The 23,434-nt window shown below is 46.6% G+C and overlaps 1 protein-coding gene across 1 annotated transcript in view; it reads right to left on the bottom strand.

Moving 5' to 3' along the window:
• The window catches only part of LOC6590335 (5-hydroxytryptamine receptor 2A), a 30,111-nt gene extending 9,460 nt beyond the window's left edge, over nucleotides 1–20,651 (bottom strand). Inside the window, exons 1-6 of the mRNA XM_002016256.2 lie at nucleotides 20,090–20,651; nucleotides 19,308–20,015; nucleotides 16,844–16,977; nucleotides 14,521–14,630; nucleotides 1,728–1,917; nucleotides 1,519–1,656 (exon numbers count right to left, since the gene is read on the bottom strand). Of these exons, the coding sequence (XP_002016292.2) occupies nucleotides 1,519–1,656; nucleotides 1,728–1,917; nucleotides 14,521–14,630; nucleotides 16,844–16,977; nucleotides 19,308–20,015; nucleotides 20,090–20,114 (1,305 nt within the window). The 5' untranslated portion in view covers nucleotides 20,115–20,651. The remainder of the gene's footprint in view (nucleotides 1–1,518; nucleotides 1,657–1,727; nucleotides 1,918–14,520; nucleotides 14,631–16,843; nucleotides 16,978–19,307; nucleotides 20,016–20,089) is intronic.
• Nucleotides 20,652–23,434: the final 2,783 nt, after the last annotated feature.

Genomic DNA, 23,434 nt, shown 5'->3' with positions numbered 1-23,434 from the left:
CAAGGACTAGAGTGAGTGGCACTAAATGGATGCGTATGGGTGTACGGGGCGAATGGACAACTGGACGGGTAAGTGTGTTGACATGTAACTAAGGCACGCATGTGGCGCTGGATTGTGGAAGGACAAGGGGCCAGCACGTGGGACAGGACACGCGGCAGGACATGGGGCAGGACATGTGTACGATTGGCAAATAGTGGACAACTTGTCTTGTTTGCGCATTGAATTTGTGATTCCAATGACTTTTTGCCAGCCCTCTCTTCCACTCTCTTGGATCCCTTGGATAGCTTTTCTATGTATGTGTGCGCATGTGCACGTGTATAGGTAAGTGCTGGCAAACATTTCTACGTCAAATGGTCATTTTCAATTTAGTAAGCACTAAGCTTAAGCTAAGTAGCAGCCTCCCCCCCATTCGCAGCCTCAGCCTTAAAATCCTTGGACATAAAAAAAAAAACCAAGAGCTGTAAGCAGCCTAAAATAATAGAAACCAATTGCCGGATACCCTAACCTGAATCTTAATTTTCTTTGGGCTCCAGTTGAGGCGGTTCCCTTCCCTAGACCAAAGATAACTTTTACGTTGCTTGAAAATTGTTGAAACTTCGGGATGCTGGACGAAAAACAAAATTGCAATTTATCTAGAGTTTTTCCTGTGTGTGCGTCTGTGTGGGAGCATTAGTTTGACCAGCTGCCGCATTAAGCCAGAAACTTCTGGCCAAAAAAACATTCTCCGGCACAAGCACACGCACACAGACACACAGACACAAACAAGTCAAGACAATCTGTCAGTTTCCTTGGCTGCCACTTATCGCTCAACTTTCTTCTCTTTTCGAGCCAAGTCTGAAGATGGCTTTAATGTCCACGTGGCGCATACATATCTTAATACCAAGTACATATATTCGTACATATAAGTATTCGTCGTCCAAGGCCCCTTTGCAATGCATCTTTAATCACTTGGAATGTTGTTGCCTAATTACTATCCCCAGTCCTAGACCAATTCCCATTCGGCTTCCCATCGGCCCCCTAATCCAAGAGAGCATGTTGTGCATATTTGAGCGGAACAGCGTCGTTGGCCCTGGCCAGGCCTCAAGTCATGTGCAATAAACGGGTTGTGGCTGTGGCATCTTCTGTTTCTCTTGCTGCTGCTGCTGCTGTTGCCTGCGGTTTGGCCTTTGACTGACCCTTATCTGTGGGTCGATTCTGTGGCTGTGGCCGCAACGCGGTTAACTTCGTTGAAGTGCATAATTGCAATGGCCTGGCCGTGGTCTGGGGTCGCAAGACGGTGGATTTCGGGCCTATTGGGGGTTGCCGTTTCCCTTCAGCAGATATTGCCTTGCATCGAAATGAGATAAGTTCCCGCATACAGGGTGTTTCTGTGGATGGCTTATCCAAGTCTCCGTCATGTTTTGTATTGTATTGTATTGTGTATTGAGCTACAGTTTAGTCCCCAAATCCGGAGAAGAGAATAAATAGAACCCTGTTTGCCCCAGAGCCAGAGATGGGATTATCCAAATTACACTTTACCTGATTATTATTGACGGCCGTCTCGACCGGACGCGGTCGGCGACGATGAATGCGTTTGCGGGCCGTTTGATAGATTTTCCAATAAAGCGCCAGGATAACAAGCAGCGGCACATAGAACGTGCAACAGGTGGCAAAGACCTGCGCAATGGAAAGCGTAAATAAATCAAAGTCAAATAGCCGAATGGCGGGGGGCTGTATTCCTGCCTCACCTGATAGGAGACATCCTGCGAGACCATGCACTTCTGCTGCTCGATGCGCTGCAGATAGTCCGGATCCTTCCAGCCGAACTGCGGCGCCAGCGAGACAATCACCGACGCCGTCCACACACAGAAGATCATCATGAAGACCCGGTTGCTGGTCCTCGAATGGATGTAGTCAATGTTGGTCACCGCCCAATAGCTAAAAAGCAAAAAAGAAACAAAAAACCCGTAAGCCAAGAATCAAATAAATGTTGCGAGAGACATGCCCCAGCAATCTATTTACAATTGCAGCACTTAAACATGGGCGCTTAGTTGCTCTATATGTTTGGTACATATGTATGAGTGTATATACATGTATGTAAATGTATCTCTATCCACAAAATGTAAATGAAATGCTGCATAAATCTAGGCGCTGCCACGCAAACATACACTCGGAGTGGGGCAGCGCCTCATATGGCATAGCGACAGAGTAACGAAACGTGTTCGATATTCAGTTTCCGTCTCTCGGTTTTCCATAGCATTTTGTTACCATTTCCCTCTCTCAGTGTTGTTGTATTTGTTATTTGCTCTGTTGTCAAAATCAACTTTTATGTATGTATGCCCCCCTGTCCGTGTGTAAGTGTCTGTGTGTGCCTGTGCGGCAGAGTGTGAGAGCGTTTGAGGCATTTTTCAAATTTCCATTTTCTGTACAACACAAAGGGAAGGTAACTTGGCTTTTGGAAGGCGTTGGTGGGCAGTATGTTGGAAATAGATTGTATTGTAACTAAGTGGAGTCCTAAGTTTATGGCCTGGTGTTGGGTTTATCTAGTTTTTGTTGTGTTTTAGTTTTTTTTTGAGTAAGCGCATTCAGAGTTCGTTTTTCCTGTCTCTGTGAGCTAGTTTTCCACTTGCTCTTGGGTTCAACAACATGGCTAAACGAGTTTTTAAAGCGTTACGTGGCACGAAAGATACATACAAACGCATACACATAGGCAAAGCACACACAATCACACTCGCACAGACAATTATTCTCCCTTTGTGCGTGTGTGTGTGTGTGCATGTGGAACTATTCCACTCAATGGCGATGCCGAAGGATGTGTAATGTGTGCTGCTGCTGATGATGTTGCCATTAAATTGCTAATAGCTACAGAAAGAGTAAGAGATGAGAGAGACGGAGGTGGGAGATGGGAGACATGGAGGGGAGTTCAAAGGTCACAGGCTGCGCCAAATCTCATCTGCCTCGCCTTAGGCTGCCATTCATCTTTTCTGCGGCTTGTGGAAATTAACGCCAGGAAGCCGCAAATTTCAAAATATCTTACATTTTGACAAGGCCTGCCTAGCATTTCGCTCCTCCCCCCCACTAGCCGCAGAGCACGTCGTGTGGCAGAATGTGGCTGCCTGGCTGGAGCATGAGCAGGAGTCAGGCCACATGTTTATGTTGTAATTAAAACCAATTTGCATAAACAAATATTATTGAGCCTCGTCTAGCTGGCAAACGTGATGTTTTCCCCCCGCTTTTAGCCAGAAATCAACCGTTAATTGAGTTGACAAAGCACTCGAGATGGACTGGACTGGACTGGTCTGTAGATGGGATCTGCATTTACATACACATTGTTCGTGCCTTGTGAATGGCCACTCGGGCATAACTCAATTTAGCTACACTTGGAATGACAGCTTTATAAATATCAATCCTCATACATTTCTATATACTAATGAAATGTCACTCAATTAGCAAATTCACATAGCAGAATGCTGAACAACGTTGATTCGTTCTAGTGGATCCGAGAGTCACTTTAAGTTGCACTTCCTTTCAGTCTCTGTCTGACTCTTCATACGGCATCAAGCATACGCCATGTATGCCGTACAAATAATAAATAACAATGAATGATGATGCTGGTCGATGACTTATGTCTGGTCTGCGCCAGACTCAGACTCTGATGCTGATGCTGATTATGATTCAGAGGCTGCGAGTATGTTGGGCTCAGGATCTCTACCAGCACCAGCAGTGATTCAGTGTCCAAGCCCGAGCCCCTACCATTTTGATATTCATTAGCATAATATAATCGACTTGGAGCTGCCAATTTTGATTGACTGCTTAAAATTAATGGAATTTTCTGATTTCGCTGCCACTGCGCGTTCTATGTACGTACGTACAATATATTTTTTTTATTTTCCGCGCTTTTTGTTGGGCTTTCAAAAGGAATCGCTGTGCCATGCATACGCAATGAAAAATCCATGCAAATTAATAGCGAAACCCAATAAAGTGTCTGTCATGCTTTTGTCAAAGTATTGCCGGGCCGCAATCTATATAGCTCATACGAAAAAAGCATAATAATTTGCTATGGGATGGTGTATGTATCCTTCTAAGGCATGCGATGCTGTGCTGCGAAAATTCAATTGAATTGAAGTCAATCAATTTATCCCAGAGACGTTTCGTCGCCAACTTAAGTTGAGTGATGAATTATAACAATTTATTTGTGAGCCAAACAATTTAAATGCGATTTTTCCATTATGCTGCTCTCCCCCACTCCCCACTCCCCACTCTGCCCCCTCTCTATCCTCCTATCCTCTTGCTGTTGGAGTGCTGGAGTGTGTGATAAATGTGCGGCACTCGAGTGTAACACTTTTTAATGCATTTAAAAATTGCGCGCCTAGCACACAAAAAGCTCATTACTCTTACAGTTGCCTGCCTCCGGCCTCCTGCCACCAGAGTGTAGCATGTGTGCTATATAAGAGGAGTTTTTCTACTTAATTTCGTCGTGCTCATATCAATTTATTCATTTCTCCCTTTGTCTAACTTGTCGTTCTGCTGTGACTCCTGAAAATTCAGAGAAATGGTGTGTTCATGAATCATGAGATATTATCCCTTAAGTGGTTTTACTTTTAATTTTGACTCATCTTCTTATTGGGTAATCCTCTCGTAATTGACTGTCAAAATGAATCTGCGTAGAGCTCGTTCCGCTTTGAGAGGCTTACGCCCAGGGTCCTCAGTTTTTTAAAACGATTTCCCATCTGTGTGAACATCAATTTTTTTAAACCATCAACTCGATGCATTCGCCGCTCCCCCCCCCTGAGAGCGCTTTAAGGAAATTGCCGGAAAGCCACAAACGCATTAACAAAAATCCATTTAGAACAAAAGCCACGCACACGACGGGATATCTTTTAAGCTGTTCATAATTAATTGAAATTTTATATACCAGGATATACTGGTTTGTGCGTTGATACCGCCTATTCATACATACATATATGGATGTGTATGCACGGGGATGTGTGCATTGCCAAGTGGCGGGAGTCAATATTTATCTAGGCATCGCATCGTTGGGTCCGGTCCTTTGCAATTCCCATTTCAATGCATATTTGATGCCCGTCGCCCGATGTTTGCTTTCATGGTTTATGTTTTTTGTGCCCTTCCGCCCGTCCGACCGCCGAGAGCTAATCGATTGCATTACATTCGAAAGCAGCTCAGCGTGGGTTATAAAAAACAAAAAAACAAAAAACAGAAATATAAAAAAAGAAACGAAACCATAAAGAAGAGCTTTCACCTGCGGCTGACCCTTTTTTCGATAGGTTTTTGTTTCACGAACAACAGGCGAAATGCAGGGATGGCTTAGGTCTGAGTTGTACACGTGTGTACGGCCATATAATAGTTTTGTTTTGTTCCACACCCTGCGGCATCTGTGGCATGATTAAATTTTAGCAAAATTACTCGCTCTCTTTCCCAGAACCTCTGTTGTTTCCAGCGAACAATGCCAGAGACAAAACAATAGCTGAAGATCCTGTTTCTACTACCAAAAATTGTGTTGCCACGATTGTTGTTTTGTAAGTGCTTTTCCAAGGGTAAATCAGCCCGCAAGGTGTACTGAAAGCGTGTCTGGAAAATGAACCATATTGCCATCGCCTCACATCCAATAAATCTGTCCATCAGTCTGTCTAGTTTGTGAAAAGTTTTAGTTTTATACGATTTTTGATACGATTCTGGTATAAAACGGAGGCTTCCGCTTCCGGTAGCTCTTCTTTCCTTCCCTCCTGTTTTTATGGCTTAATCATACTTAATAGGCATTGTTAATGCCGTTCAAGTGGAAATTGTGATTAAATACATTTGCATAATGTTGCATTTAAACTTCGAAGTCATTAACGTGTCAACTGGTTCAATGTATCGTATGATTGTTATTTAATTGGGTTCTGTTTATTGGCAGACAGGCAGTCTCCCCGCAAAACTCTTTTGTGCCTGCAATGAATGCTGCTGAAATCAATTATCGTATTTAATGAGGTTCATTGGGATCGCCGAGTGTACCAAGAGTAGCTCTGTTCCTTTCCTGGGAACCCCTAGAGTATTATCTCATTTTCTGTTGCTGTTAAGATTTCTGCTGCGGCTGGTCCCATATTTCCTGTCCACTTGCACTTGCGTCTGCTACTGTTTTCCCTTGGGCTACTTGGCTACGACTTTCTTACAGCGAAATTCAATTTGGAACGTGCCACGTTGCCAGTCAGCAGGACCGAGTGTCCTTCAAAACAATTTAATATTTCGGTTAGTTCCTGGTACAACAGCGACAGAAATTATTATTGAAATATATATTTTGTCTCCGTCCTGTGCTCCGTTAATTTCTCTCTAGAAGTGGGCCAGGAAGAAGGATGAAAGTTTTGGTTTATTCTTTTAATAAAACGTAAGGGAAAATATCCATAAAATATGGGGCTGGGCTTCGGTAAAAGTTTCCTAGTTGCCGCACAGCCGGCGCAGGATGCGTCTTTTCTTGATTACAGGACCCCTTGCTCCATAAAAACAAGGCAGGCAGAGAGAGAGAGAGAGAGAGAGAGAGAGATGCGTGCGTGGCATATGCGTGCCCTGAGGGTGGAGCAGGGGGAGGCCCGCAATTGTAATTTACGGCAGGGCGACAGGAAGACACACAGACGGGACGGTGAGCAGGAGGCCTATGAGAAACTTATGTAAATTACAAGTAGAAAACAAAAGAAGAGCAGAGTCTGCTCCTGCTCCGGCTCCCGCTCCGGCTCCTGCTCCGGCTCCCGCTCCGGCTCCCGCTCCGGCTCCTGCTACTGATATTTCTGCGATGCATCCGAGTGTGCTGATTACTGTCTGGCTGCCCTGCTGCGCTTACTGCAAGCAGCAGTCTTATGCGTGTCTTCATTTCTGCCGTTGCTTTTCTCTTCCCGCCCAGACCCGTATCAGACCTCAATACGAAATACCCTGTAAGTGTACGGCTGTGTGCCCTGCTGCAGGAAGTCCTTTGGCAGAGCCACCATTTCACAATGGAAATGTTGTGATATATTCGTATTGCCATATGGCAATTGATGTGGAAGTGGCTTGTGGGAAGGGAAATCTCCTGGTCCGGATGCCAATGGAGAGCGGGTCTTGAAGAGCCCAGCCAGTACGAATAGTCCTTAATTGAAAGCAGTTCCATTCTATTAATTCCTAAGCAGACCAAGGCTTACGTGCACTTATGTACATATCAATTATTAAAGATGTGTTTGGAAAACACAATTGAAATGCGATAGCTGGAGCATTATATAGTTTCGAACTGTTTTAATACAAAATTGGTTTGTGTTTTACGCAATCGAGGCGAGAGAGAGCTTACAGGACACCGCCTGCGTCGATTAAAATGCAGCAATTAGTGGTATTTCTTATTCTTAGAATTAGCATAATTGCGTGGGCCATTGGTTCGTGAGAAGGGCAATAGGGGCTGGCACGGACCCGGCACTTAATTATATTTAATAAGCTTAATCGTCTACGGTACTCGGACGACACTGAGTCCGGTCTGAAGTAATTATGCCGCAATTTGCATGTTGCATGTTGCATCTGGTAGCCATTGCCAGTGCCAGTCGTGCTGGGCAACAGCAACAGCAAAAACAACAGCAACAGCGAGGGTTACAACAAATAATTATCTTTAATTTAAAAATAAACGCCATTGAGTGGACTCGAAGACAAAGTCCTCACAAAGTGGATTTCCATGTTACCCATTATGCGAAATTGGAGGAAAAGATTCCACGAAAGATGGTGTGTTTCTGTGGGGCCAACAATGGATTAACCGGCTAGCTGCTTGGCTTGTTGACTGCTTTGGTTGCCTGCTCTGTTGGGTCTGGGTTCTGGGTCTGGTCTCTGTCCTGTGTCCTGGGTCCTTGTGGTTTTGGGGCAAAGTTTTCCCTCGATTCGAGGCAAGCTTGGCGCGGTAGCAGTCCCAAAGAACCGACCATTAATCACATGGCTGCCGGGGAGAACTGTGCTTAACTCAAAAATAAATACAGAACCCACATAAAAAGCCACAAAAGACGCACAAACAAACACACTCGGACAGTTACTTATGGCTTAATAAAACCACAAACTTTTCAATGCAAGTGGAAAAGTAATTTTCATATCACAAAACCAAAGCCCAAAATGGATTCAAACTGTTTTAGTTTTCTAATGCATTCGCCGGGTGGTCTTCTGGTCTCCTGGTGGCCTGGTTGGCCCTTTAATTTAACTGGAAAATTTCAATCTATCTGTGGTCACGCCTTCTTCCGCACACTTTCTGCGGTCGTTGGTTCGCTTTTGCCATTTGCCTCCATTTGCTTCCATTTGATTTGATTTATTCGAAATTCAATTTACTTTTCGCACTGATTAATCATCCCAAGGCGGCCATTATTTTGATTTATGCCCCAAAACCGAAACAAGCAGAACCAAAGCAGAAAAGAACAAATTTCCTTTTGCCCAAAATTGAAATTACGCACTTTTGGGGTTAGCCACACACAGAGTGACAGTTATAGAATTGTAATACGTCTTGTCTGCGGTGGGGGTCCAGTGGTTCGGTCTCTCTGTCTCTCTCTAGCCTCTCTCCGCTGGCAAACCTCCATTTTGGGCTCGTGGTTTCCCCCACTTTAAATGGAAATGTTCATGCAATTGTTTGCCACACATTTCTCTCTCTGTCTGCCTGCCTGTCTTCCTGTCTGTGGTTTCATGCAGTTTATCTTATAATTGCTTTGACATTTCATTTGAAAAGTTCTACTATGCCTATCGATTCGATTAAGGAAGTTGTTTCAGTTCCTTGAAGCTCAATTATGGCCCAATACTCATTATACATATTCTGGGTAATTTTTGGTTTAACTTTGCTCAGACCTTGAAGGGATTGGCATAGTTATGGTTCTCACACTCCTCCATGTAACGGCCCTTCATTTGTGTGTTTGTGTGGCTCGTAGTCGTAAATATTGATTGAGGCATTTTGTGATGTTGCCACTCGAATACATAAATCATTGGAATTATGTCAAGCTCTGCTAATCGAGATTGAATAAGCTCCCAAATTTATAAACGCACACACAAGCCAGCACTTAAAGCCATTTCTCTCTCTCTTTGTTTGCTTTATGAATTTTCTCCCCCCCTCTCTGGCAGGAAGTCCATCAGAGAAGCAGCAGGAATGTGAGCTTTAAACGCAACAAACACCTCATCGAAAATGTCGTTGTAACTATTACTTTTTCGACTTGTCATACACACAATCTTGTCCATGCAAGTGGTAATTTTTGTATATGTATGCGCCTACACTCAGCAAAAAAGAAGGAGCATATTCTTGATTGTTTTTTGGATGGGGGACTCAACCAATCCTATTATCCAATTGAATACATTCCGAAAGCAACAAAAAACGCTGTTGTGCAACAGGTATTTGCGACTAAAAACAGGACAATTCGCACTTGATGCTATGACTATGACCATGCTCTTTCGATCTGGGAAGCTTTCTGTTTTCCTCAGTGTAGAAATGTTGTGGGTTTTAGTGTTGGTGGGGGGCGGGGGGCATTAGCAGATAACATAAATGTCTTAGTAACGTATCCGGTTTTATTGCCTGGTTGGTTTTGTGTGTTTGCTCTGCTCTGCTCTGATCTGGGGGCCTGTTGCCCTTGCGGTTGACTGTCGTCGTCGAGTCGTCTGTTTGCCTCTTTGTCTCATTAAACATTTCAAAAGGACTACACACACACACACGACACAGATACCCACGAATATGTGTGTTTGTGTGAAATCAAATGTGTGAAGCAAATGAAGCGTACTCTGTATTTTCTCCCATTCTCCCTGAGACTGAGACTCTCAGGCTCTGCATGTGTGCCACGAAAACTAATTATACTGTTAAATGCGTTTGTTTAACTGCCAATTTAATTAAGGTTATGCCTTTGTTTGGCCAATCCCTAATCTGCCAGCCTTAGCTTGTTTCAATGCTCGTACGTACATATGCATATGGGGCCGTTGCCCAAAAATTTCCCCAACATTTGTGCAATTACCAAACTTGCCACGTCCCCGCAGACCCTACATGCCATGCCATGCCACATGCTGCACATGAAAGTTGCGGCAATGCGGTCGGAGTAGGGGTTGAGCTGCAAGCTTTGCCTAAAATGCTGCGCGACAGCATGAAAATTATGTAAAATTAGTACAATGTGCACTTTGCACTCTGCACCCAGCGCCCGAACAGTATCGGGAAAAAGTTTACTCATCCGCATGAAGTGAGTCAAAATTTTGTTGTGTTTACTAATATAGCTATATATACTATATGTTGTTTTAGTCATATTATTATCGCGGTGGCCTGGTATGTGGGACTACAAAAGTGTTTAATGTTACGGCTTATTTCTGCTGATTTCCCGCGTCCGTGTGCTGCTTTTTTCGGTGCCTCTTCTTCTCTGCTGTTATTACTGCTGTTGCTCTGCTGTCCATCGGCTGCTGATCTGCTGTTCCACTCACTGTTCAGCATGCCTACTCTTTCTTACATATACATGTATGTAAGAAGGCTGTTCTGTCTGTACGCTTGCGAAAGCGAGAGGCCAGAGAGCGGATCACGAGAGTGTGAGAGCGGTCGTCACAGAGAGCCGTCAAGCGTCCGAGAGAGGACTCTCATTTACTCAGCTGTCAGCCGTCGTCTTAATCAGTTGTCCGTCGCTAAAGTCGTAGTCAAGTAATAATCACTTAAAACCAACCCAGCCATATAGTAAAACTCTTACACTGGCTACCAATTGCCTTTATTGCAATAACTCGTTTGCATATTTTCTCCACACCCAATGCGGTCATACTTTTTGCTCTCACTGTTTGACTTTCACCAATGCATGCACACAGACACACCGACAGACACCACACGCATAAGCTGAAAGAAAAAAATTGTCTGACAAGAGCAATTACAATTACACATTGCAGAGCACATGGAAAGGACACTGTGGTCGCCGCGCCAGTACATATTCTTGGTGTTGTTGTTGCGGTTAGGGTAGAACGAACACCAATAACATCCGCAACAGCAACAACATAGCACTGAAACCTGGAATCCACAGACTCCACCGATGGTGGCCAACGAATATGAACATGTAATTACGTTTTAAGTGCTAACTGGTAAAATATTTACGTAAAACTATGTAAACTTAATTGAAATTTAATTGAAAATGTCATAAATGTGTGAACAAAACGCGCACAAAAAACCCGAACAGGACACCAGAAGCAGTGACAATGGCAGTGGGACAGAGCTGCAACCTCACTGACAACAGCCACATTCGAGGCAGCTGGCAGAGGGCGACAAACTGTTGGCCAGCATGCGGTTTAGAGTCCGGCAATCAGGGAAACACGGCTACTCCGACCATAAACCTGCCATGCCCGGGGCCAACACTAACAGAACCGGGCCCGCGTGAGAGGCGGGAAAAACTTGGCATTTAAATGCTTTTCGGGCATCGGGCAGCATAAAGCTGTGGGGGCATTTGTCATTTACGGTGGCTGCAGAGACTGAATCTGTATGGCTGTGTGTGTGTGTGTGTATGCTGCCACTAATAATGACGTCAGCAGCATGCAGAGCGTGAAATTTATGCACATCTCTACCAGAAAGTGCCTGTGTGTGTGTGTGTGTGGGAGGAGAGCGTGTTATGTATGTGCATATATTGGAGCGGCATTCGACAGAATCAGCAGAAGCGGAGCATTGGGTCAGTGGCATAAAGATTAATGTCTGTGCGCCATTTGTCGTCGCTGCCCCTTTGGTCAACACTCCATTCCCCAGCCTCAGCATAGGCCCCATTGTGCTCCATTCCATTCGGAGAACCTTTTCGTTCTCTGCTCGTTTTCCTTCGTTGCCTCGCTGCCGTTTTCTGTTGGCTCTCGTTTCTGTAAATATTGTTGGCACTTTGTCTTAATTGCTTAAAAATTACTGACATGGAAAATGAACTCGGAGAATGTTAACCATGCCCCACTCCGCCCTGGCGCATTGTCAACGATTCGGCAGCAGTCCTAACGACAAATACTTGCAAATATTATTGTAGTCGAAATTCAGGAACTATTTATCATTCAGTTGGGGGGCCTCAGCGGAGCAAGATGAGAAGGACAAGGACATGGAAGGGCAGGAGGGCTGGGCAGAGCAAGGACCGTTTGACAAACTTAATTTATTAATGCACAAGCTCTGTCTCCGTCTTCTCTATCGTTCGTGCTCTCTGTCGCTCTGCGTCGCTCGTCGCCTTGTTGCTTAAAAGGACATTAATTTTCATTTCATTTGGCGATAAAACAAAGACTTTCCATTTTAAATATCAAGTGACAACTAACAAATAAAATGTGCCCGTAAGTCTTTTTCGGGTAATTGTTTCGCCAGCTCTCCAGCTCTCTACGGGTTCGGGTCTGCGTGCCTCTGTTTGGCACTCTGGCAAATCATCGTTGCTGTCATGCCCCGTCATTTGCATACTTTCCCTAGGAGATGGGAGATGGTAGATGGTAGATGGAAGATGGCAGATGGAAGATGGCAGATGGAAGTGCTGCCCTGCCCCGCCCTTTCTCCGCACAATCATAATGTGAGCTAAGACTCGTGTCTTCTTTTTGGTGTCCAGCTGATAGGCAAATGGCATTTGTGAGATGCCGATGCCCATGCCAGTTCCGTGCCCATGGCCGTTACTGTGAAAGCCAAAGCCGGGGCTTCAGCTGATTGATATGCATGTGAAATCTAGGCATCACTTGGCTTTGTTTATTGACAGGCAATTTGCGGAGCCAGCATTTCAATTTGCCAATTGACAGCCGCATCACAAAGACATCAGCGATGGCCACCCATCTATCCATCCATCCACCCATCCACCCATCCATGCGATTCATACGAGTACCTGACCTCCCGCTAACAGCAGCCAGAGGAATTTCCAAAGAAAAAGAATCGTTTCAATAGAACAAATATCGCAAAATTTCTGCGGATCAATCAAATGCATGCCTCTGCAAAAGGCTTAAACTAATATCATGCCGAAATGAAATTCACATCCAAACATCCGACCGTAAAAATATTTGATTTGGAATGCGTTCATTGGTCGTTAAAACCAATAAAAATTCGGTCAGAATTTTAATGAGGCCCATATCCGAAATATTGCGTATACGCCATACCTCACCTCTGCAAAGAAAGCGATTTGCATTATTTATGGCCACGTCGGTCGCTCCGGCTGCGCTCTAATTGAAACCGCGAAATAATTGGCCCGCATTGGCCATCAGCTTAGCCAATTAATGCGGCCATATAATTTCAGCTCATGGGGGAATTTCAAACAGCATAGTACAGAGCAGAGCAGAGCAGAGCGGAACGGAACGGAACGGCACAGTTCTGGTTAGGCCCGGAGCGGGTCCGACCGATACGGTCCTCAATAAAATGAAATTAGCCGCTCAAGTGCAGCAAACATTTTGGAAATTACAGTGCGGCCACGGTCCCTGGGCCCTGCTTCTGCTTCTGCCTCGGGCTCGGGCTCGGCCTCTGCCATGCCTTGCATTTGATTGTTCATTAAAAACACTGTGGGAAAAGTGTCATGGGTCCTATGGTCGCTCCTCCCGCTCGCTCTATCGGTGGCATGGGCTCATTCAAACGACATTACGTATACGCTGTGCGGCACGATTGGAAAATTGCAGCATTCTTGCAGCTAAGTGGCCGTAAAACTGCCAGCCAGGGACTACCATATCTCCTCACTCCTCCAGCCTTGGGCCCCTGCCATTGTCATTGGTGGCAAGTGCACGAAAATTAGCTGACACTGGATGTTTGGCAATAAAATTGACATTCGAATCGACAGCGAGTCGCCTCGTTCTCTCTTCGGTATCCCTTTTTCCAGGGAATACTCGAAATGCCGAAATGCAATTCGTTTTTCTCTGTTCCTATTCCTAACAAAAACACACAGAGACACAGCCCCTCTTGCCATTTGTTGTTTGCCATTTTGCGTTCTGTTTTTTAATCGATTGATTGAAATGTTTGCTACAAATTGATTGATGGCATGCATCCAACCATGTTCGCATGCGAGTATCTGTGGCATATGCCACCACAGAGAATATGTATATATGTATATTTTAAATTGATAGAGCCATCAGAGCAGAGTGCGGGTGGAGCGGAAGGAAATGGTTGATGTGTATGTTTGTGTGTGTCGATTTATTGGGGAACTTCTTGCCAAAGTTTCGATTCGGGCAAATAAACTTCCTTTGAGGCTCCAAAAATAACCAAATAACTTTTAAATGCACTCTTTTCTCTCTCCATCATTCCTATGAGTGGTTTGTACAGGGTATTTTCCAGTTGTTTCGGCTCAAACGCTTACAAGTTATTTTTGTGCTGTTTTAGGTTCGGTTTAGGCTTTATTTTTTGCCTGCATTACGTTCTTGTTGCCAAGTGGATTTGTAAAGAGATTTGACATGTTAAAAACTTGATTGATTGATTCGCTTAACTTGCGCACACACACACACGCGCATATCACAGAGAGATAGGGTGTGAGAGGGATGGTGAGAGGGTGAGGGAGCGGCAGAGCTTAAGGCTTGTCTTACACGCCACTTACAAGTAGACTTTTGAGGCAATTTATCAAACGCCGGGTGGGTATGTGGCGACTCAAAGTAATTACTTACCGATCCACGGCAATGGCCACCAAGTGCAGAATGGAGGCAGTGCAGCAGAGGACGTCGCAGGAGGTCCAGATATCGCACAGCTCCGGGCCGAGTATCCAGCCCTGGCTGATCTGTATACACGAGATGGGAGAGAGGAGGCCATAAAGTTGGTTAGTCAAATAGACAATAAAAGCTGATGGCTTATTAAATTTGATGCTCCCTCCCACACACTGACGCTTGGGGGCTGGAGTGGCACACCACAGAATGTAAAACGTAATGGCTTCTAATAGCAAAGCAAACACAGGGAGGGACTGGGACTCGGCCTTCAGTCCGGAAAGCTTTATAAAGGGTCAACTGGCTGCCGGAGGTCCAGTACACAGTAGCAGCCGCAGTCAGAAAAAGCCACCATGAGGATCCTCTGGTTCTGTTTGTGCCTCTGGAGTGGTGGCATCCTTTTGGCTAGCAGCCAACAAAAGTGGCAGCAGCACAGAGAAATGGCCAAGCAGAGTGCGGACGAGGATATCGGCACCCTATTTGAAGTAATCCATGTATTTGCGGGTATTTTTGGCGTTCGTAACTTTATAACCTTCACGGGACACATGGATCTGAGGCCCTCGCTGCAGCAGCGCCTGATGGAGAAGTTTAACACTCCCCTGTACGTTGTTGGATCGAACTTGGGACCCCTCAACCATCACTATCTGAAGGCTACTAATATAGTTATCACTTTGTTCACTGGCCTGAGCGATCCCACGCTTTCTGCCGTCAATGACACTCTGCTCAGTCGGACAGGGTCCACTTTCCTCTTCTTCCATCGGCCAGCCACGGATGAGGAGGAGTTGCAGCATCTCACGGACGAAGAGATGCAAATCTTCTTCACCATGTGCTATCGCCGGCAGTTTGTCCGCTCTATTCTGATCTTCAGGAGGGAGAACAAGTACGAGGCGTGGACATACTATTACCTCTCCAAAACTATGACCATCCAGAAGCTGACGACCCGCGACAGCAGTTTTCAGTATATTCTCAGACAGAGAAAGCACAGGTTCCTCGTGCAGGTCACCAACGATATGCCAAATGTGTTTTGGGTAAGTTCTGAGAGCAGCTACAGTCACCTCTGGCTGTTCATCCAGTTGTCTTTTCCAGCTCAACTCAACGGGAGACAGCAATGTGCCCGGAGGGGGAAATATCTCTATTGGCGGCACTTTGGGAATTTTAATGCGGGAGTTCATGACCTACATAAATTCCAGCATGGACATCCTGCCCAGCGAGGGGCGGCAGAGCTCCGAGTATCAGATCGGGGACCACTCTGACGGTCGCATTGTGGATGTGGTGGCTAATTTGGTGGAAGATTCCAACCTGTCGGAGACCAGTCCGGTGTTGACAGATTCGAGGATTTGTCTGGTGGTGCCGAATCGAGTTCCAGTTCCCTTGACCAACTACACTCTGAAGCTGTTCCATCCATCCATCCGTATGGTGATGGCCTTGTCGATCATTTGCTATGCCGCCATCAAGTACCTGGCGAATCCCCGGCGGTCGCTGCTGGGATCACTTTTGAGCAGCTTGAGGCTGGGATTGGGAATTCCTCTGCCGGGCAGGGCCTTCGCTAACCTGCGTTTGTCGGAGGTATACATTGAGGTGTATTCGTTGCTCGGGATGGTCATCTTTAACAGCGTTACCCAGAGCTTCCTGGCCACAAGTCTCACCTCGGGTTTTTTTGAGAAAGCCATCACGAATGTGGCTACAATGCGAGCCAGTGGCCTCCGAATTATGACCGACGATCCGACTGTGCCGCAGATCTTCTACAAGAATCGTCTGCCCAGGTGTCTGGCTGATCGCTTGCGGCTCGTGGACACGGATACAATGATCCAGCACTTTCTCCAGTTAAACTACAGCTATGCCTACGTGATGCGGAGTCCCAACTGGCGAGTCCTGAGTCTCTACCAGCAGAACATGAAGGTGCCCAAGTTCCGCATGACTGAGAAGGAGCTCTGCACCAAGGCGCGGCTGCTGCGCCTGCCCATCTCCACGGAGTCTCCTCTGAGGTTTGCCTTTCCCCAATTCTACATACGCATCTTGGAGTCGGGTTTCCTGCGCCGATGGAATCAAATGAGCTTCCACAGCTTTCGCGACATGATGGGCATCAAGAAGCTGCCTCTGGACACGAGCCCATTTCAGCCCTTGCCGCTGGCATTTTTCAAGAATTGTTTTCTGCTTTATCTGGGCGGAGTGCTATCGAGCGTATTGGTTCTGATCATTGAGCTGCTGATGAGGCCGGCTAACTGAACATTCAACTACTTTTTGTGTGCTTAAATAAATACCCCACTGCTTTGTGCTGCACCTTACTTACCTCGTAAACGGCTCCAAGGGGCATCACCAGGCAGGCCACAAACAGATCGGCCACGGCCAGCGAGGCCACCAGATAATTGGCCACGTTCTGCAGATTTCGCTCCAATATGATGGCGGCTATAACAAACACATTGCCTGAAATGGTACAAAGCAAAACTCAATCAAATGGAGCATCCAACTTTGCCAGGGAGGAAGCATGTGTGAGGCTTTCAGCGGCCTAATTGCGAAAATTGACTTGAGACCGAAAGTTTTCAATTCAATTACATCCCAAGTCTAGCTCGATGACTCGATGGCCCCCAAATGAACTGAAACTGAAACTCGGTTGAACTGAACCGAATCGAAACGAAACGAAACCCTAAAAACCGAAAACCGCAACGGAACAGATAAAGTTTTTCGAAAATTGGCAAACTTCTTTGAGTGAGACACCGAAGGCCGCGGCCCAAATGAAATGAGAATCTTATTAAACTTGTCTCCCAGCATTGCACTGCTACAATTCCAATGCAGTCTGTCCGCCGCTGGCCCCCTTCCTCCCACCCCCCCCCCCCCCCCCCCCCCCCCCCCCTCCATCGGTTGCACTTGAGCTGCTGGCAGACAAAGACAAAGTTCACAAAAGCCAAAATAAACGACATGAGCTAATCGCGCTGTCGTAAACTTTGCCAAAAGCCCCAGACCCCCATCACAGACCCACTTGAGGGAGAGAGAGTGAGAGTAAGAGGCTGTTGGGCGAGCGACTGGGGCCGAAGACAAGACAACCTTTGATGTCTGCCAGTTGGGTTCTTCTTCGTTTTTTTTCCTGTTTCGCCACTGGCTGTCACGACTACTTCTGGCCCACTTGAAGGTGCAAAAGAAAGCACTGTAAGCAGCCTTCAGGTTGCCACTGTGGAGGTGCGAGACATGCAATTTGTGGCATTGAATTCGCCGACAGCCGCCGGCAGAGTGCCACCACACACACACGCCACGCCACGGACAGATGCCGCCTGGAGACATACTCGGATGCGGACATGGATACGGACAGACATGGCCAAGACACATGCAATTAGATACTTGAGTGTCAAAGTAGAGGCAAACACACAAGCCTCATGCCTGCCAGGTGTGTTTGCATGTGTGAGTCCAGAGCAGGCGAGAGCGGATTCCACAACAGACGACAGCCGCATGACGCATTAAAAGTCTTCGGGCAACCCCCCGCCATTATGCGACTTTGGTCTGCTGTTTTCAACGTTTTTTTCGCTTGGAGTGCGGTGTGGAGTGACCGAAACCGACAAGCAATCTGGCTAAAATTAGCATTAAAACTCATTAGCATTTTCTTTTTAAATGCTAAATGCTCGAGACGGAGACAAAACCTGCAAAAGTTCAAAAGTGAGTCGAGCGAAAAGAAGGAAAAAAGGAAAACTATGCAACGACAAAACGAGAAAAGGGCAAGAGTACGACAGGAAGTGGGGGGAAGGAACAAGAGACCGAACTAAATAAACAAAAATTAGACGGAGATCGCAATGGAGAAACAAATGCGAGGCGAATGCGAATGCGAATCAAGTAAATGGCCTCCGGGAGGACGAAGTCGCATCGCAGCACACTTTCCAGCGCTCGTTACTTTTGCTTTCCTCTCGACTTCTGTGTCGCCGTTTTAAATGAAACGACATGAAATCTACTTAAATTAATGAAATCAATTTTAGCTGAAAGCTCTTGTGTCTCTCTGTTACCTCCACTTCCGTTCGCCGTTTGCCGTTCGCCGTTTGAATTTGTATCTGTTTGATTTTTTGTTGTACATTTCTTTCGATTTTACAATGTGAACATAAAGTTTCGCTCATGGAAATGTTTGGGGGGGCGGGAGCTGTGATTGATTGATTGATTGACTGTCAACTTTAATGCGGCGTGTCCTTGCCTTGATGGAAGCCTCCCTCCTTCTGTCTGTTTGTTTGCCTTCGGATTTATGGCTAAATGCGTGTAATGAATGTAGCCGGCAACAAAAGCATCCGCCATTCGCCAACCCAATTCTCATTCCCTGGCTATCCTATCATTCTCCCCTCATTGAGCCGCCTTATTAATAACTGAGACTGAGCTGATGCCTCTGCTGCTGCTGCCGCTTCTGCTCTGAGCCATTATAACAACAATAATAAATAATATAAAATGCTCTGCCAGTATCATAAATATCAGTTACGCGTATTTTATTATCTACAACTGAAGCCAAGGCTCCTCTCAGTGCCGAGTGCTCCTGGCTTCCGTTGCCCCTGTCCATCTGCTTGTGCCTCCCCGCAATCAAGTCGGCTGCCTCCTTATTGAATTGTTTGCCTTAGTCCCCACGGATTTTAAGGGGGCCCAGTCACAGGCCCCGGCGCGTGCCTGAGACTGGCATTCGAGGAATTTATTTGGGGTGGGCCTGGGACGGGGACCACGACTGAGACTGAAATAATTATGTCTATGTTTGGGCTTCGGCTTGAGGAGAACGCCAGACTCCTCCGGGTACTCACCAATGATGGTGACCAGTATCATCAGGCCAAGCAGCACCGAGGTTACTGCCATCCGCAGCAGATGCGTGAAATCATCTTCTGCCACTTCGCTGGTCGTCACATTGATCCCCGCACTGCCATTGGCCATATCCAGTTGCCCGCTCCGATTCCCCATGTCACCGAAGATGCCCAGCATTGAGTCGTTGTTGCTGCCCTCCAGAAGGAGTGTTTCATTGAGCAGCATCGCCCCCAGGCCCACGGCCACATTCGTATAATTGTTGTCCAGATCGATAAGCTGGAGCGTCGTCGCCGTCGCTGTCGCTGTCGCCGTCGCCGTCGCCAACGCCACCTCTTTGCCATTGCTCGATCCTCCTGCGGTGGTCAGAGCTCGGTGGGCAGCCTTGGCTGTGATCCTGGCTGCTGCGGCGGCCACTGAGGCACTCGCTGCCGCTGCGGCTAGTGCGGCTGTGGTCAGGGGTGAGGTAGGGCCGGTGGTAGGGTCGGTGGTAGTTGCACTCAGCGCTAGGGAGCTCCGGAAATGTTTTCTCTTTTCAGGCCCAGAGCCATAGTAATGCTTTCTCTGCTTGTTATTGTTCGTATCCTCTGCCTCCTGCTCCTCTTCATCATCGTCCTTGTCGTGGTCGTCATCGGGGAGATCGGGCTGGGGCTCCGCTATGAGATAGGCGTTATCATTCATGGTATTGGCTATGTAAATGTAGTCGAGTGCATCTGAAATATACAGAGAGATGTAGAGGGAAATTCAAAGGATGCTGAAGCTGGAGGAGATTCTCGTGATAACCCACCGTTAAATTTGGTCTCGCGCGCCATTTTGCTGATACTTTTCGGGGTTGTTCGCTTAATTGCAGCCGCAGCGGAAATGAGGCAAGCGAGTGAGCAGACGGAAACGGAAGCGCGACTATGCAATGGCAATGGCCTGAAAAGGGCACTCGTCCTGTACCTGCTGTGTGGCTCTGTGAGTGTGGGTGCAGCTGTGGCTGTGCTGGTAGTACTGGCTGAGGTGCTGCTGCTTGTCCTGATGGCGGCTACTCAGACACTGTTGGCGGCGCATGGTGACACAAGGAGATGCCCTTTGTGCCCTCTACCGATGTCCCTTTCTCGTTTATTTGTGTGTGTGCGTGTGTGTGTGTGTGTGTGTGTGGTGGCAGACACAGGATGTATTATCCTAACGAGCTTTCAAGTGTTTACACGGAGCATTTACAATTTTGGCTTTTGGCTTTCGCTTTCGCTTTTCTTTCCCTCTGTTCTGTTCTTTTCTTTCTGTTCTGTTCTGTTTCGACTTCCTCTTACTGATTTGATGCTGCTGTTGCTGTTGTGTGGCTATTGTTGCTGTTGTTCCGGCAGTGTTGCTTTTGTTTTGCTGTTGTTTTTGTACTCTCTTTTTTCGGCTGTGTTGTTGTATGGTTTATTTAAGCTCTTCCGTTTGGTTTCGTGTGTGTTTATGGGCCATTTGATGTGCTATTTTCATATCCTTGAAGTAAATTTCACATCCGGCTTCCGCATAACCAATTGTCGTCGGTCGTTTGGTCGTCCCAGAGCGGCACCTCGTTCAGCGGCATTTCGGGCGAACCTGAAACTGCAATAAAAATTGAATTAGACAATAAATTCCCCACCGGCCGATAACTAATATGTATTTATAAATAGAAATTCAATTTTCATTCGTTTCTCGGTTTTGTTTATTCTCCTGTTTTTGGTGGAAAATAATTTCCTGTACGTCTGTGGCATTTTTGGCTACAAAATTTATTGAATTCAATTTCCTCTTTGCATTGTGCGTAAAGTGTAAATGAATTTGAAATGTTGCTGCTGCCTCTCCTTCTCTTACCCTTACCCCTACCCCGCCGCCCAGCTCCATCCGTCAGCCCCTCCGCTTGTTAAATAATTTAACGCAATTTCTGCAATTACACAGAATCACTTGGCACGATAAATAAAAATGGAGACTGGCAGGCAAGCAAAGCGTTGTTTTCGTTTCCCCCTCTCTCTCTCTCTCCTCTGCCAGTCCTGCCTCGGCCTGCCTGCCTGCCACACACACACACACTCTGCCACATGTGCGGGGCGGAAGTTCTGCGTGCGTGCGACGGGCGCCATTGCCAGCGGCTGCTTTCGTCTCCTACTTGCTCTGCCTTTCAGCAAAATAAATTTAAAACGCATAAAAATGAAAGCAAACGAAAGAAAATACCCCAAGAGCGAGGCGAGGGAACTGTCAAGCTCCTGGTAAAGTGTCATCGTATGGAACTACATGCATGCGCACACACACACACGTACTTCGAGTACGCATACATGTGCGTTTGCATAGTATACATTGCGGCGCCATAAAACCCCGAGCGAGAATGTTGCATATTTAATGCCAGCTGAGTTTATAGTCTCCGAACACACTCTAGGCCAAAACGGGGGATTTGGCCAACATGGCGATAGATTTGGCTTGGCCTAGGACGACCCCCCAGACTATGCATCATATGTGGATGATGGGCATCTTGGTGAAAACAGAGGTAGCATTTGGTTAGTGAAGCCACCTTTTTTATGCGACTTTTCAATATTAATCTCTTCCATATTCACCCAAAAGAGTCTGGCCTCTGCGACTTGCTGGTGTTTTATTTTTTCGTATCTCGTCTCCAATTGAATTTGTTTACAAGTTACTGCACAGCAACCTAATGCATGAACTGCTAATTACACAGCTTAAAATGCCAAGTGAGCTCTCCCGAGAGCCCTGGGAAAACTTAACATAACAGAACAGAAACAGAAACTGAAAAGCCAGTATAGTGACTGAAGGCATAGCTCATTAAAATGCTTCCCTTACATGCTGCGCTGGGCTGCGGCAGAGTCGAGTCGAGTCGAGTCTGATAGACAATGCCACAAAGACGACTTGTAGGGCTTTCCCCTGTATGCGGCTTACCCCTGCTTAGCCCTGCACTCCAACTGCACCACCACTTGATTAGCAGGCACTTGGATTAGCTTTTGTCAGTTATATCTACGAGTGGATGAATGCCAGTCCTTGTCCCCTTCGGTTGCCATCTCTTAGTGTAATGAGGACTTGCATTACTTTCATGCGAACCGAAATGGAATTCGGACAAGTGCATAAAAGACTCACCACAGCTCAAGGCGGGGGTTTTTAGAAATGGCAACCGGTTCGCATGCCGTGCCTCGAAATTATTAGGTGCAACCACACCGCCGCACAATAACCTTCAAATGCCACTATCGTGCATGCTTATGCTTGTGTGCTGCCTGTGTCTGTGTCTGTGTCCGTGTCTGTGAGTGACCATGTAACTAACATTTTCAAGTTCAAAGTCGATTTAATACGGAAGTTTATGCCAGCCGTGAGTGTTCAGGGGAGGGCATGAATGGCTGTTCATGTGGGGATACGTGAGCGTGGCTCGTTTGAAGTGCATTTGAGTGTGAAGACGACACATGTCGCTTAAATGCACACACACGCACACACACACAGAGGTACAGAGATACACCTGACTATCGTGGAAGGTTCTCTGGCCCAGTCTTCCAACTTCTTCGCTGAGTGCACTTGTTGCGGTTCGTCCAGCCCTCGCCTGCCGCATACATTATGCAAGTGTATGCCAACTGCATCTGTGTGAGTCTGTCTATGCCTGTGTGCGAGCGTGTCCCTCGCTTTTTATGGTCGGGAGGTGGGCTTATCGCATATTTATGCAGTGTGTCCTTTGAAGCAGCCGACCAGTACACACCGGGCTATAAATCAACTTTGGTTCACCGCACTCTGCTCGGGGCCCCTTTCCCTACCCCTTCCCTTTACCCCCTCCCTGTCCTATTCATATCCGCATCGCAGCAATTACGAAAATTGCCTATCTATGCAATAGTTGTGGCTGCCTTGCCTTTCTTGCCGCCTTCTGCCAGGGATAAATAGTTACCAGGCGCACTCTACTCTTTACTTTTCGTTCTTGTTTGCCCTTTGCCGAGTCATAAATCAAGTGAATAGCAGAAACGCGAGGGCAGAACGAAGCGTTCTCCATCGATGGAGGTACGTGTTTAATACTTGTCGGTATTCTATGACTGACAGAATAAACCGACGCATTTTTGGACACATTCTCCGAGCTCAAATCTCTACGGCGCTTGCCAAAGAACTTGTCAATCTCTCCCTCTGATGCCAAAGGACACACAATTGTTAT

Source organism: Drosophila persimilis, unplaced genomic scaffold (assembly GCF_003286085.1).
Source record: "Drosophila persimilis strain 14011-0111.01,24,50 unplaced genomic scaffold, DperRS2 tig00000002-arrow-pilon, whole genome shotgun sequence".
In the NCBI taxonomy this organism is placed as follows: Eukaryota; Metazoa; Arthropoda; class Insecta; order Diptera; family Drosophilidae; genus Drosophila; species Drosophila persimilis.
Note: the sequence above shows the minus strand (reverse complement) of the source record. Positions and strands in the feature narration are given on the sequence as shown.